The 12,015-nt window shown below is 38.5% G+C and overlaps 1 protein-coding gene across 1 annotated transcript in view; it reads right to left on the bottom strand.

The window, feature by feature from the left end:
• Positions 1–12,015, bottom strand: part of SLC4A9 (solute carrier family 4 member 9) — a 40,457-nt gene that overhangs the window by 18,959 nt on the left and 9,483 nt on the right. Inside the window, exons 5-12 of the mRNA XM_025168472.2 lie at positions 9,762–9,919; positions 8,613–8,700; positions 5,286–5,440; positions 4,416–4,532; positions 4,029–4,203; positions 3,717–3,850; positions 2,349–2,620; positions 1,187–1,242 (exon numbers count right to left, since the gene is read on the bottom strand). Of these exons, the coding sequence (XP_025024240.2) occupies positions 1,187–1,242; positions 2,349–2,620; positions 3,717–3,850; positions 4,029–4,203; positions 4,416–4,532; positions 5,286–5,440; positions 8,613–8,700; positions 9,762–9,919 (1,155 nt within the window). The remainder of the gene's footprint in view (positions 1–1,186; positions 1,243–2,348; positions 2,621–3,716; positions 3,851–4,028; positions 4,204–4,415; positions 4,533–5,285; positions 5,441–8,612; positions 8,701–9,761; positions 9,920–12,015) is intronic.

Here is a 12,015-nt window from a genome sequence, read left to right as displayed (position 1 = left end):
TATGCTGCACTCCCCATTTGCTGTGGGAACGTGGTTTGGTATTTTGTCCTGTGTCATAGCTGAGTTATAGTTTTAAGGTATTTAACAGTTTTAAGTATGCTATTTTTAGAGCTCTGTACTGGATTATTGCTTTTCCTGCTTTTAATCTAGCACCATTAAAAAAAAACTTCCCCATGTTCGGATTAGTTTTTTAAGCAAGCAAGCAAGCAAAGTGCATGCCTGCCTAACCTACATAATATACACGCTATTATGTTATGGCCTATTTTTAAGACTGGTTTTTAGGGTTTTATTATGTGCTTATGTGTATCACATGTAAACTATCTGGACCCGTTTTCTGAATCTGACGAATACAATGCACCCATCCGAACATGAGCCCAAGGAGAAAATATGGACGGCAGCCTGCACGTCCTCCCGTCCCAACTGCTTTCTTCTAGAGGAATTCAGCGCCAGGTGCAGCCTAACTCCTAGATTCACCCACTCCCTGGCAAACTGGGTGGAAAGCATAAATGGAGTCCTACGTCAGAGAAAACAAAGGATACATACCCTGCTTCTTCGCTACAGGGAGTAGGAGCTTAGAAAAAAGAGAGTTGAGCATCTCCAGGCTATAACCACAGGTAAACATTACGTCTTTCTTTCTCATGACAGTCTCTGTGAATGCTGAACCCCCGCCATTGATAATCTGGGAATTTCACTTTTAACAAGATACAGTTTTAGGAAAAAATCTGTGTGTGCTCTTTCAGCTTCTAACGTTACTGGTACGATAGTCTTCTGACATTCTGAGAAGGTTAGGTGAGGCTGTGACTTTCTCAAATGATACTAAATCAGCAGAATTGATGGTGGAGAAGTCTTCAGCAGGAAAAAAAGCAAAAGGGCAACATGTCCCAGTTAAAAAATGGAAAAAGATTGGAGCTCTCCAAGACGTACAGAATTTTGATCCCGTCTGCATCAAACACGTTAATCATAACATACTATGCACTTTCTATATCTCAGTTTCCATTATTTTCCTGGGTTATCATATCTGGCCTGCAAAATTGTGGAGGGCCTCAAAATAGCAGCCAAGAATTAGTCTTGTTTATTCCTTTGCTGCCATCTAGTGGCTGCCGGGCCTTTTGCAATCCAGATATGGTTGCCTTGCCTTTCATTCACATCTACAGTATTAGTCAATGACAATAATTTCATTTGTTACCTCTCCAAAACTGCTGAGGTCAGGGAACAGGGTCTGGTTCAGGACAGAAGAGTTGCCTGCAAGAAACAGTTGTCCAAGATATCAGAAGTTCATTGGAGAGGGTAAGAAAATTAAGAACTTGACAGAATTTTCAGATATTTGTTTTGTTGAATCCTAGATATGCATTCACAAACAAGTTGGTAACATAACAGGAATACATATTATTTCTTGCCAAAACTCTAAAGATAGGTCTGCAGCATGGCCAGCTGTTAAGTGGACACTGTGGTTTAAAGGTTTAAACAGTGATTTAATCAAAGAACAATTCAAGACAAATCAGAACAATAGCAATATCAGAGAAACGCAGGCTGGCTCAGAGAAGATGGGAATGGTACTGCAATACATCTATGTCTCCAGACTGTATTCTCAAGCCTCTGCCCACAACATCCAGGAAATACTGGATTTCCAAAAAGAAAATGACTGACAGTTGTAAAACAGAGGAATCCTTGTTTATAAAGCTAGGCACTGTCTAAGTGCAGGAGACTAAAATACCTGGACAGAACTGGATCAAATTGTGCAGGTACCTGCTTTTCTGTGTGGCTGATTTCAAGTCCAATTAGGCTGCTTAGGCCAATCAGAGCTTTTCTTTGAGGTATGGGAGAGCCCTTTAGCGCTTCCAGTTAGCCCGTGTCAGATGCGGGACTGGTTTAGGCTGCCTTGATCTACTAACAGGGACAAGTACAAGACAGAGAAAACATGAAAATAAACCTCTGCAGCCCAACACAGAAGTATGTTGGATAACTATCTGAAACAGGGCCTTACTGATTGCATCAACCTTTGGGGGCAGGGGGTAATGTCCCAGCTATATTTGATAAATACCCACATTACATTTTCGATACCTAGTTGTAAATATTTTCTTAGTTATTAAGATTTGTAATGCATGGTCACACTATGTTGCTCCAAGAACTGGTGATATCTTTGAATTTGGCTTGGTTTGAATTTGAACTGCATTGAATTTGAATTGCTTCACAGTTGTTTTTATTTTATGTTGCTTGTTGTCTTGTAGTTATATTTAAGTTATAAATACATTAACATTTATTTTACTGTGTATTTGTCAAGAATGGCAAGTCACCCAAAGATCACCACCCAATCCTCTCATCACGAGACTGCTGATTGTTCCTCTTACCTGTCTCGGTCAGACTGCAGGTACAGCCATACAAGGTGACGTCACTGATTTTATAATCCCAGTTGACTGGGTATTGTTCCACCAGGGACAGCATCTTCTTAACAGCATCATAGATGAAAATGAAGCTGATGAGGGCACAGAAGCCTTCCTCAGTGAAGCGCGTGAAATACTGCACCAAGTAACTAGCTTCAGTGGCCACCAAGATAAGGCCAAAGAAAGCCACCCATAAGCCAATCCAGAGGCGGAATTCTAAGTAATCCAAGCCATGGTCTCTGAGAGGAGGGAGGAGCCAAAATGATATCTCTAAACAGGTTAGTTTTATAACATGAAGCTTGAGCTTTTAGCAGCCAGACAGTTAATCCATTTCCAGCATGACTAGCCCCAAGTCTCAAGTTAAACTGAGGAGTTTCCCTTGGAATTGCTCTCTTTTGCCTAATAAGAGATCAACATTCAATCACCAATAATGAATCCCCATTAATAACTGACTTTTACTGCCTTGCAGCTTGACTCACTTATTTGGGCAGAAAGACGGTAAGATGAAGTGCCCGTGTCAGCTTTTCATACCATTCATCAAATAATTTCAGGGAATAAATTAAGGGCAATGGAATGCCTCCATTGGGGAAGAACAGGCCCTTTCTTCAATGCTGGAGCTCAGGAGCCAGGGTTTCTCCTTAGTTACACTATCAGAATACACTGAATACACTACCAGAATATACTGAAGATGTGTGAACAAAACCAGCCTTTCCTACAGTATATTCTGCGGCAGTGCTGGAATGCAACTCTTTATCATGCCCAGCTAGTACGTACTTGGCCTTGCTGGGTAGGCATGATGGGAATTATAGCCTACCATAATGGGAAGGTACTATTTAAGGGAAGGATAAATTTGAACGATGAGCAAGACTTCGCTGTCATGTTTGGTATCCTCTTTGCACTTGAATAGTCCATGTTGGAAAGAGAAGCTTGGCTGATTTTCTTACTGCAAGCTGGCTTTGTAAATGTTCCACCCTGTGTCCTAACACCCTTGCACAACAGCTTGGTTTGACATACTTCAGTAAGATTTATCAAAGCAAGTTGACCTGGACATATATCAAATCACTCCTAAAAAAAGTTGTGTGAGATATTAAGTATATTTTGACTTGACTATACTGCAATTGTGTTTTGTTCTAAATTACCAACAGGCAGCAGTGTTCAAGTCTGAGGTAAGAAGACAGAATGGTAGATCCAAACTGCAAGCATGAGTATTAGGGATTCAACAGGCACAAACACTGCCAATCTTATATGATCTCCAGTCATCTTGATAAGGCTCAAGGAAGAACACTTAATGAAGGCTTCCTCCCAACATGCATACCGATATGAAGCTTTACTTACCTGCTGAAGGAGAACAGAAGACGCTCAAAGACAAGGACAGGCCCGGTGCTACTCAGGATGGTGAGAGGCTGCCCGGCAAACAGGCAGAAAAATGCTCCAGCAAAAGCAGTACCAAGGAAGCTTTCCAGGACACCCTAGATCATATGAGGAAGTACATGGCTTTGCTTGGTTGAACATTAGCTGCATACCAGGTCTCAAATGATGGATACAATTCGGCCAGACTGCATAACCACATAGTAATCTGACACTGTTTGCCTACTGCCATCAGTATGAATGTACAAAAGACTTAGGCTACCAGATTCTTGCACAGACCTGCATGTTATCTGTAGCATCTCCCAGCATCCCTCCAAAGGTGATTGCATTGGTGACTGTAGCCAGGTAGATATAGAGGATGGCTGAAAAGCACTGGAGGCTGAGGCCATCAGAGAAGTCACTGTAGTACCAAGGGGCTTTTCGCTGAATATCCTTTAATAACCCTCCAAATAGCCTGCAAGAAAAATAAGACTTTTTAAATATTTGGTTTTTTAAATTTGCTATATATGTGTATTTTGGGTAACTTATATTTCTTTTTAAACTTGTACCCTTGAGAAAAGGGTAGAAGAAAATTCAACTTGACTCTGTTTTCAGGGCAGCACAATTCTCCCCAGCAGCTGTACAGTGGAGAGAGAGCCCCCCGTGCCAAAGCTCTGTGAGTTTTACCTTCCGGTCTTCTTCAGCTCTTCACTGATGTGCTGGTGCCCATGAGCGTGTCGATCATCCACAGCAGATCTGTTTCCATTAGCGTGAGGACTCCAGTCACGGACGTGCATGGAGATCCTAAGGATGTAACAGGCAGAGTCTGCAACACAGCCATTCTTGTGTACACACAAGCCATATTGCAGTGATGGTGGTTGATTCTGAGCTAAATATTGTATCCTGGCTCTCACAACCGGACTCCAGCTATTTCTGTTACTTCCAATGCAACAGTATGAATCGGTATGTAGGCAAATATATTCCTGAATCGTATTTGTCTCAAAACACAATATCCAGAGAAAGAGCTCATGTGGGATTCACATGTTTTCTGAAGCGGTGGCAGCATGCTGTAGGGAATTTTACCACTGCCTTATCACACCCATTTCAAAGCAAAACAAAACAGATAGCACAGCCACATGCTTCCCATATGATCTTGTTTCTAAGAAATTATCAAACTGAATGAGAAAACAGATTTCTCATACAGTTAAGTTGCATATCAGTCAGTGACACAATTTTCTCTGGGAAACTGAATCTGTGACATTTTCACAACTTCAACCAACTAGGATTGCAGAGGTCATACTGACAGGTGGAAGAACAGCATTTTTTTCAGCAACAAGATACAGAGCTGGGAAAATGGAACATCTCAGCAACACATAAGCTATTCTAGATGAAAGTCACCAGATGCTGTACTATAAATGAGGAATACGTGGATTTATATCCAGATAAAGCATGTGATAGTACAATACTTTTTCCCTAGATTTTCATTAGGTTTCCTTAGATTTGTCAAATGTGATATATGGTTTTCTCTCCATCTGCATTTCTTTTCAGTAAATATACCTTTTCTGTGGTGAGGGCAAACTTTTGGGGGGACAAATTCGGATGGTTGGATCCCATTTGCCTGGTGGTAAGACAGTCAGCTCATCCAAAAACTCATCAATTCCTGCAATGAGATCTTCTGTGTCTTTTGCTTTCCAAGCAATTCTCTGAAAAAGCTGGAAGGCAATATCATTAGTTCTGGATATTCCTTTTTGCAGGAATAGCAGGATAAGATGCACAGGAACAAAAATACAACTTCGTGAAGTGGCTTCCTTGATTTAGTAAAACCAGACTACAACTCAGTTTACATAACCTAGGAGGCAATCCTTTTTCCAAGACTGTTCCTACTGATATATAAAGGTAGCTTGAATGAACAAATACACCAAAGTCTGGTTCTTATTTCTTTCACTGCTGAAAGGGGAGAAAGGCAGGGTTAAGTCAATTGAATGAATAAATGAACAAATGAAGTCCTACCCAGTTTTGCTGCTTTGATACAACCAAGGAGGCCACTTCAAGAGCTGCATTGGTTGCAGGTTGGCTCCTGGGTGCAATTTAAGGTGCTGGTAGTCAGTGTTAAAGTCCTACATAGCTCAGGACCTGGGTATTGCAGGACTGCCTATTCCCAGGAGTATGTGCCCATCTGAGAAGATTGAGTTCAGCATCTCTTGTGGATTGTGTTATTGCAATGTTGCTCCTTCTGGTATTGGATATTAAGTGATACTCTTGCTATTTATTTATGTTGATATATGTTTGGATTTTGATTTTATACATTTATGTTATTAACCTGATTTACAGATGTTGGGATATATACTGCTCAGAGCTATTAGCCATTGGAATGACTTATAAGCCAAATAAAAATAAATAATGAGTGGTTTTAATATCACATGGTTATGGACCCATAAATAAAAGGAGACTATTCTATAAAAAGCATTCTACATATCTTTTCCTTTGCTCAGTGGGGCCTGAGTATTATACTAGTATAATGAGGTTTCTATTTTTCTAATCACAAAAGCTAATAATTTTGAAGAATCATTTCCAAAGTCATAATGCCTATATTTTAAGAAGATTAAATTTCTCTAATTCTCACTTTCAATGTCTTCAATGCTAACAACTCTTTATATTTTATATTTAAATATTCCCTATCAATATTTCAAGTAGTCTCCATTTAAAAAAATCTTCTACTATTTGATATTTTAAATTTTGTTACTTTTTAAAATGCAACTAGACACACTTCTCAAATGTCCTTTAATAACAATTTTTATGGTGTTTTATATAACACACAATTTTGCTTCTGCTTAATTGTTTACTTGAGGAACAAAATATTTAATCTCCATTTTAAACTGAAGGATAATGAAGGCAATGGATCACACATACTGAAGTACTGAAGCATAACTGATCGTTATTTCAGTTGCATATTTGCTAATATGCAAACATAATTTAAATGAGATTAAAATACTATCTGTTCTTGAATAACATTGGTATTTGGCTGTATAACCGTTGGTTAGTTAGACCTCCAATTTGAGTAAATTCTTCATTTCTGATTCAGTTTGAGTATATAAGTTCCTTTATATTTGCTACTAAATACAGGTAGTCCCCAGTTTAAGAATGAGTTCCATTCCCAATTTCTGTCCTTAAGTCAAATTTGTATGTAAGCCAGAACGGTATCATTGTATAATACTGCATAATACTGTATAAGTAGTACTGTGTAATGAAATTGAACCATTGTGTATTTAACTTGAATCACTGTGTATTTAACTCAAATTTTGCTACAGTAGGCTTCGTTCTTAACTATGGGTCCCTAAACTGGGCATTCTTAACCCAGGGACTACCTGTACTTGTTAAGAAATCAGTTTCAATCTCATGATTCATTTGTCTAAATTCTATATCATTTCTAACTTATAGGAGCTATGCCAGTACTCCTTTCTTTTTTTCTATATGCTCTCATACTAGAGAGTTTTGATTCTATTGGACTGGGCCTTGTGTCAAAGGCTCAAGACTGCCTCCTGGTTAAGAGGGGCTTTTATAGCTTTAGATGTTATATTAGCTACTGACCACTAGGAGGCACTACAAGACCAGTTTCATCCTTATTGGGACTTCAGGGGTAAATATCTTCCATTCTAGATGTTCAACCCTTTAATGGGTGGTCTGTGAGTTCAAAACCAATCTGTGTCCCAATGAAAGACTGTGTCTCATCTCCACTATTAATTTCTCTTTGGAGAAATTTCTCCTATGTATACCAACCAAAGTTTGTGGATTCGGATGTATATAAACACTGAAAAATGAAGAAATTGAACTAAAACTTATAGGAGCTATGCCAGTACTCCTTTCTTTTTTTCTATATGCTCTCATACTAGAGAGTTTTGATTCTATTGGACTGGGCCTTGTGTCAAAGGCTCAAGACTGCCTCCTGGTTAAGAGGGGCTTTTATAGCTTTAGATGTTATATTAGCTACTGACCACTAGGAGGCACTACAAGACCAGTTTCATCCTTATTGGGACTTCAGGGGTAAATATCTTCCATTCTAGATGTTCAACCCTTTAATGGGTGGTCTGTGAGTTCAAAACCAATCTGTGTCCCAATGAAAGACTGTGTCTCATCTCCACTATTAATTTCTCTTTGGAGAAATTTCTCCTATGTATACCAACCAAAGTTTGTGGATTCGGATGTATATAAACACTGAAAAATGAAGAAATTGAACTAAAATATATATATATATATATATTAATATTCAGGATCCTTAAAAAAAGATACAAATTTATAAATGTAATGCATTTCCATAAAATGTATTTTCTGTATAAAATCTTTTATTTTTGAGATCGAATAACAGAGTGGGAGTCACAAACTTTCAGATTTCTGAAAGGAGATTTAGATACAGCCTTTAACTGAATTAGCCTCCTAATCAGTCAAATTGGACAATTTTCTGAATCAGGTTTGAAGCCAAATCTTGTGTGTGTTACATTCTCCTATTAAAAAGACACTTGCTATTGCTCTTCGCTGCTTCTAGAATTTATTTATTTTTTCTTATAGTGGAAACAGAATGGAGAACGACTTGTGATTTACTAAATTATATTATCCTGCCTCCAGTGGAGAGGGAAGTGGAAGAATCAGATTCTGTTCATACCACAGTTTGAATGAAAATCTGGAAATGTAAGGAAATATGAACGGAGTATGAAAGAATGAATTAGTTAAAGCCGAGCCTTCTATGGCCAGATTTAGTCTAATCCTTTCTTGGCAACTAGAAGCTTGATGTTGGACATATTGAAGAATTGCTGTCTTCCCCTCTAGGCATTAGTGCCATCCTACTCTATCCTAATCTGGCAAAAGCAGTTCAGCAGCAACCAGACTTACCTCATCTGTTAAGAGAGTTGCCACCGCTCTGCCAATTTCATGGTAGGCCTTCATTCTGGCTCTGGGACCCAAGAGGATAAAAAGGAATCTAGAAACAGGCACACAAAAGTCATCCCTGGGATCATTATATACAGAGCCTTTGGGAGTGGGCAGTGTACAACAAAGTACATCAGTAAATAAATACAGCCCATGTTCATTTTCCTCTGTACTGAAAGCAAGACACTGAGACAGAATCCTATACACAGCTAATAGCAGCGAAAGTGGGAGGCATCAGAAGACTTGAGATGAAGACTCAGAAGGTAGAGTTTAGATGCCTGGTTCCTGCACAAATGAGTCCATTCTTAATCTGGAAGAGCTTCCTGGAGTCTCTTTGTCTAGGCTGTGCCATACAGTTGCAAGGGAGAGCATGATTGCCCTTCAGCTCAGCTAGACTTAGAGAGCCTAAGAGACCCATAAAGACTTGGCCTCTTTACATAACTGTAGTTCTAGGCTTGTTCCTCAGTTTGGGTGAGGAATTACATCTATTATTTGGCCTTACTGAATCTACGCAAATGGTGGTTTGTTATTTACATTATGTGTGGACTCAAGCTTGTTCAATAAGATACGATTAAACATCACAACATAGTGTGCTGTGTGAGCTCAGCTACTGTCTGTTTGATCTGGGATCTCAACACCAGCTTAGCTTGTGCTTCCACGCATTAAGAAGAACATTTCAGAAAGGCTAGAAATAGGAAGGGTCTATTTAGATTATCAAAATCAAATCAAGTCCAACCCTTTGCACAAGGCAGGAATCCAAATTAAACATTCCCCTATAGCTTCTGCCTGAACACATCTAGCTACTTGGAAGATGCAATGCTAGAAAGCAGAGATGCACTGATCCAGACTCATTTTATCTGGTTGATATAGTGATTTATTTAGGTAACCCCCAACTGCCACAACTGGATATTTAAATATAGTGAGTGAGAAGGTTGTAGTCCCCTAGTTGTGTATCAGAAGACTGTCAGCTCTGTCAACTTCCAAAGGCACCCTGATGCTGAGAATAGTAGAACATTGCTCACTCCATTCAAGCATATTGGCATGAAGTGTGCTATTCCATTAGAAGTCCTTAGCCAAGTTCATCTGACCTCCTTTTCGGTTCTTTTTTATTACCTGCTAGGAAAAGCAACTTCAGTCAAGCTTCCAAGAAGCACCGAGTTTTGCAGCCGCACAAAAGCAATGAAGGGCTTTTCCAGGAAAGAGACTTCTCCTACAAGAACGTTGGCCACTTCGGTTCCAGTTGGAATTTTCTTCTTAAACTGATTTTTCAGCTGCAGTGAAGGGAAATTAAGAGTAGGTAATCAAAAATCAGAAGGAATCTGGGAGTACCTTTTCAGACTAATTATATTAAAAGGCATAAGCTCATTTTATCAGATGCAGTTCATCAGAGTGGTAAATTTCCAAAATGCAGAAAGCAACAGCAAGATAGTAGAACAGGTCCTGAGAAATACCGTCATCCTCCATTGCCATTGCCATAATCTGATCATCATTAGTGGTACTTGGTTTTTAACAGGAATTAGGAACACTTGCCTTGCAAACAGTGTGGAAAAACACTTCCCTCATTTATAAAATGATGTACTGTTCGTATATGAAACCAGAAAAATTATCATAGATGTATAAAGGTACTTCTAGCCAATGTTGGAAATGTGAAAAACATGAAGGGATATTTTACCATACATGGTGGACTTCAGAAAAAACAAAACAAAAGGATACAAATGCACACAATGATACAAAGAATTTTAAATATTAATTTTGAGAAGAAACCAGGATTAGTTTTACTGGGACTTTGGGACAGCCAATTACAAAAGACTCATGGAAGATTGATTTAATTGCAGCAAGATTATTATATGCACAACAACAGAAATACTGAAACCCACAATGGAGGAATGGATTGTGAAGATGGCAGAATTGGCAAAAATGGCAAAACTGATCTATTTGGTCAGGGATCAACAATAAGTAATTTTATAAAAGATTGGAAACCTTTTATGGACTTTTTGCTGAAAATGGAAAAAAGTAATATGATGATTTATGGATTTGATGACTGAAAAACGGTTGAATAAGAGGCTAAAGGGATTTTTTTGGTAATATTGAAGAGGGAGGAAGGACAAGGAGTTTGTTTATAACTGTTGAAATGAAGCATGGAAGTCGCTTATTTTTTCTGACTTTTGTTTCTTTTTAATTACCTTTTTCTCTTGTTTCGACTATTTTGCTTTCTGCACTTTTTCTTTTTTCTATTGCTTTCTTTTTTCTTTATATATTTCTATCTTATATTTGTCTTTTATCTATGTAAACATTCTTACTAAAAAGTATATATATAATATAATATAATATAATATAATATAATATAATATAATATAATATAATATAATATGAGAAACACCTCCCTCACCCTGTCATTTAAAGTCTGTGATAATAGAGCTGTGATAATAGAGTTCATGCATTCAGAGTCTGTGGTTGTGTGAGCAAAGGTTCCCGCACAATGCAGGCCCTCTTGGAAGCCTGGGCATCTATATGGGTGAAGGCTTTCTCAGTACATACACTGTAGATGCGTAGAGTGAAGCCAAATGACTTCACCATTGTGACATTATAGCAAGATGAGACTTCTTACTGCCACTTGCCCCGTGAATTTTACTGGTTTATATTCTGTACTATATAGTCTCATAAGGAATATTTAAAGTATCCCCAGTGTTACATTAACAGCACATATCCCATTCCCATTCTCTAATCCATATGCTGCATAGATAGGGTCACCTCTCTTTTTCATGATATGGTTGCCTGCTTTCTGTGTAATCCCCTGTTTGGTTGTCCTGTTGTGTCCATCCCTTTCTAACTGTTTTTGGTTTTTAATTTGTTCCTAAGACCCCCACATAGAGAATCTCACATGCCTGACACTAGAATGCTGATGCTGCTCTTAGTAAGACTGCTCACTGCAGCAAATGTGAACTCAAAGTACGGGGAACAATCAAACTTGGATGGCAGTCGTATTCTGCACTGCACCCTCCATGTACAGACAATAATGCTTCCCAGAACAATCATTGCTACCAAGCGAAAACAAATAGGGGACTTCAAATTTGTCTGATTTTCAACGTCTAACAGAACCTTTCAGGTTCAAACAATGTTGATCCACATCTGCTGTCTTGTCTAAACATTCAGACACTATCTTCCATGGCACATTTCTTATAGTTCCATTCCTGCTCCAAACACCATCACTTTCAAGTGTCTTAGCCACGGGCATCCTAATTCATTAAGCTTTGTTGGTTTTTTTAGCAATATTATCTCATCTCAATTTGAAACAACTCCAAAAATAGAATTGCAGGAATTTTCTTTTTATCTATATCTATATCTATATCAATCAATCATAATTTAA

Source organism: Python bivittatus, unplaced genomic scaffold (assembly GCF_059951505.1).
Source record: "Python bivittatus isolate LINGU-HERP-01145 unplaced genomic scaffold, Pbiv_v1 ctg000960_np1212, whole genome shotgun sequence".
Classification (NCBI taxonomy): domain Eukaryota; kingdom Metazoa; phylum Chordata; class Lepidosauria; order Squamata; family Pythonidae; genus Python; species Python bivittatus.
This window is presented reverse-complemented; position numbering and strand designations above follow the sequence as displayed.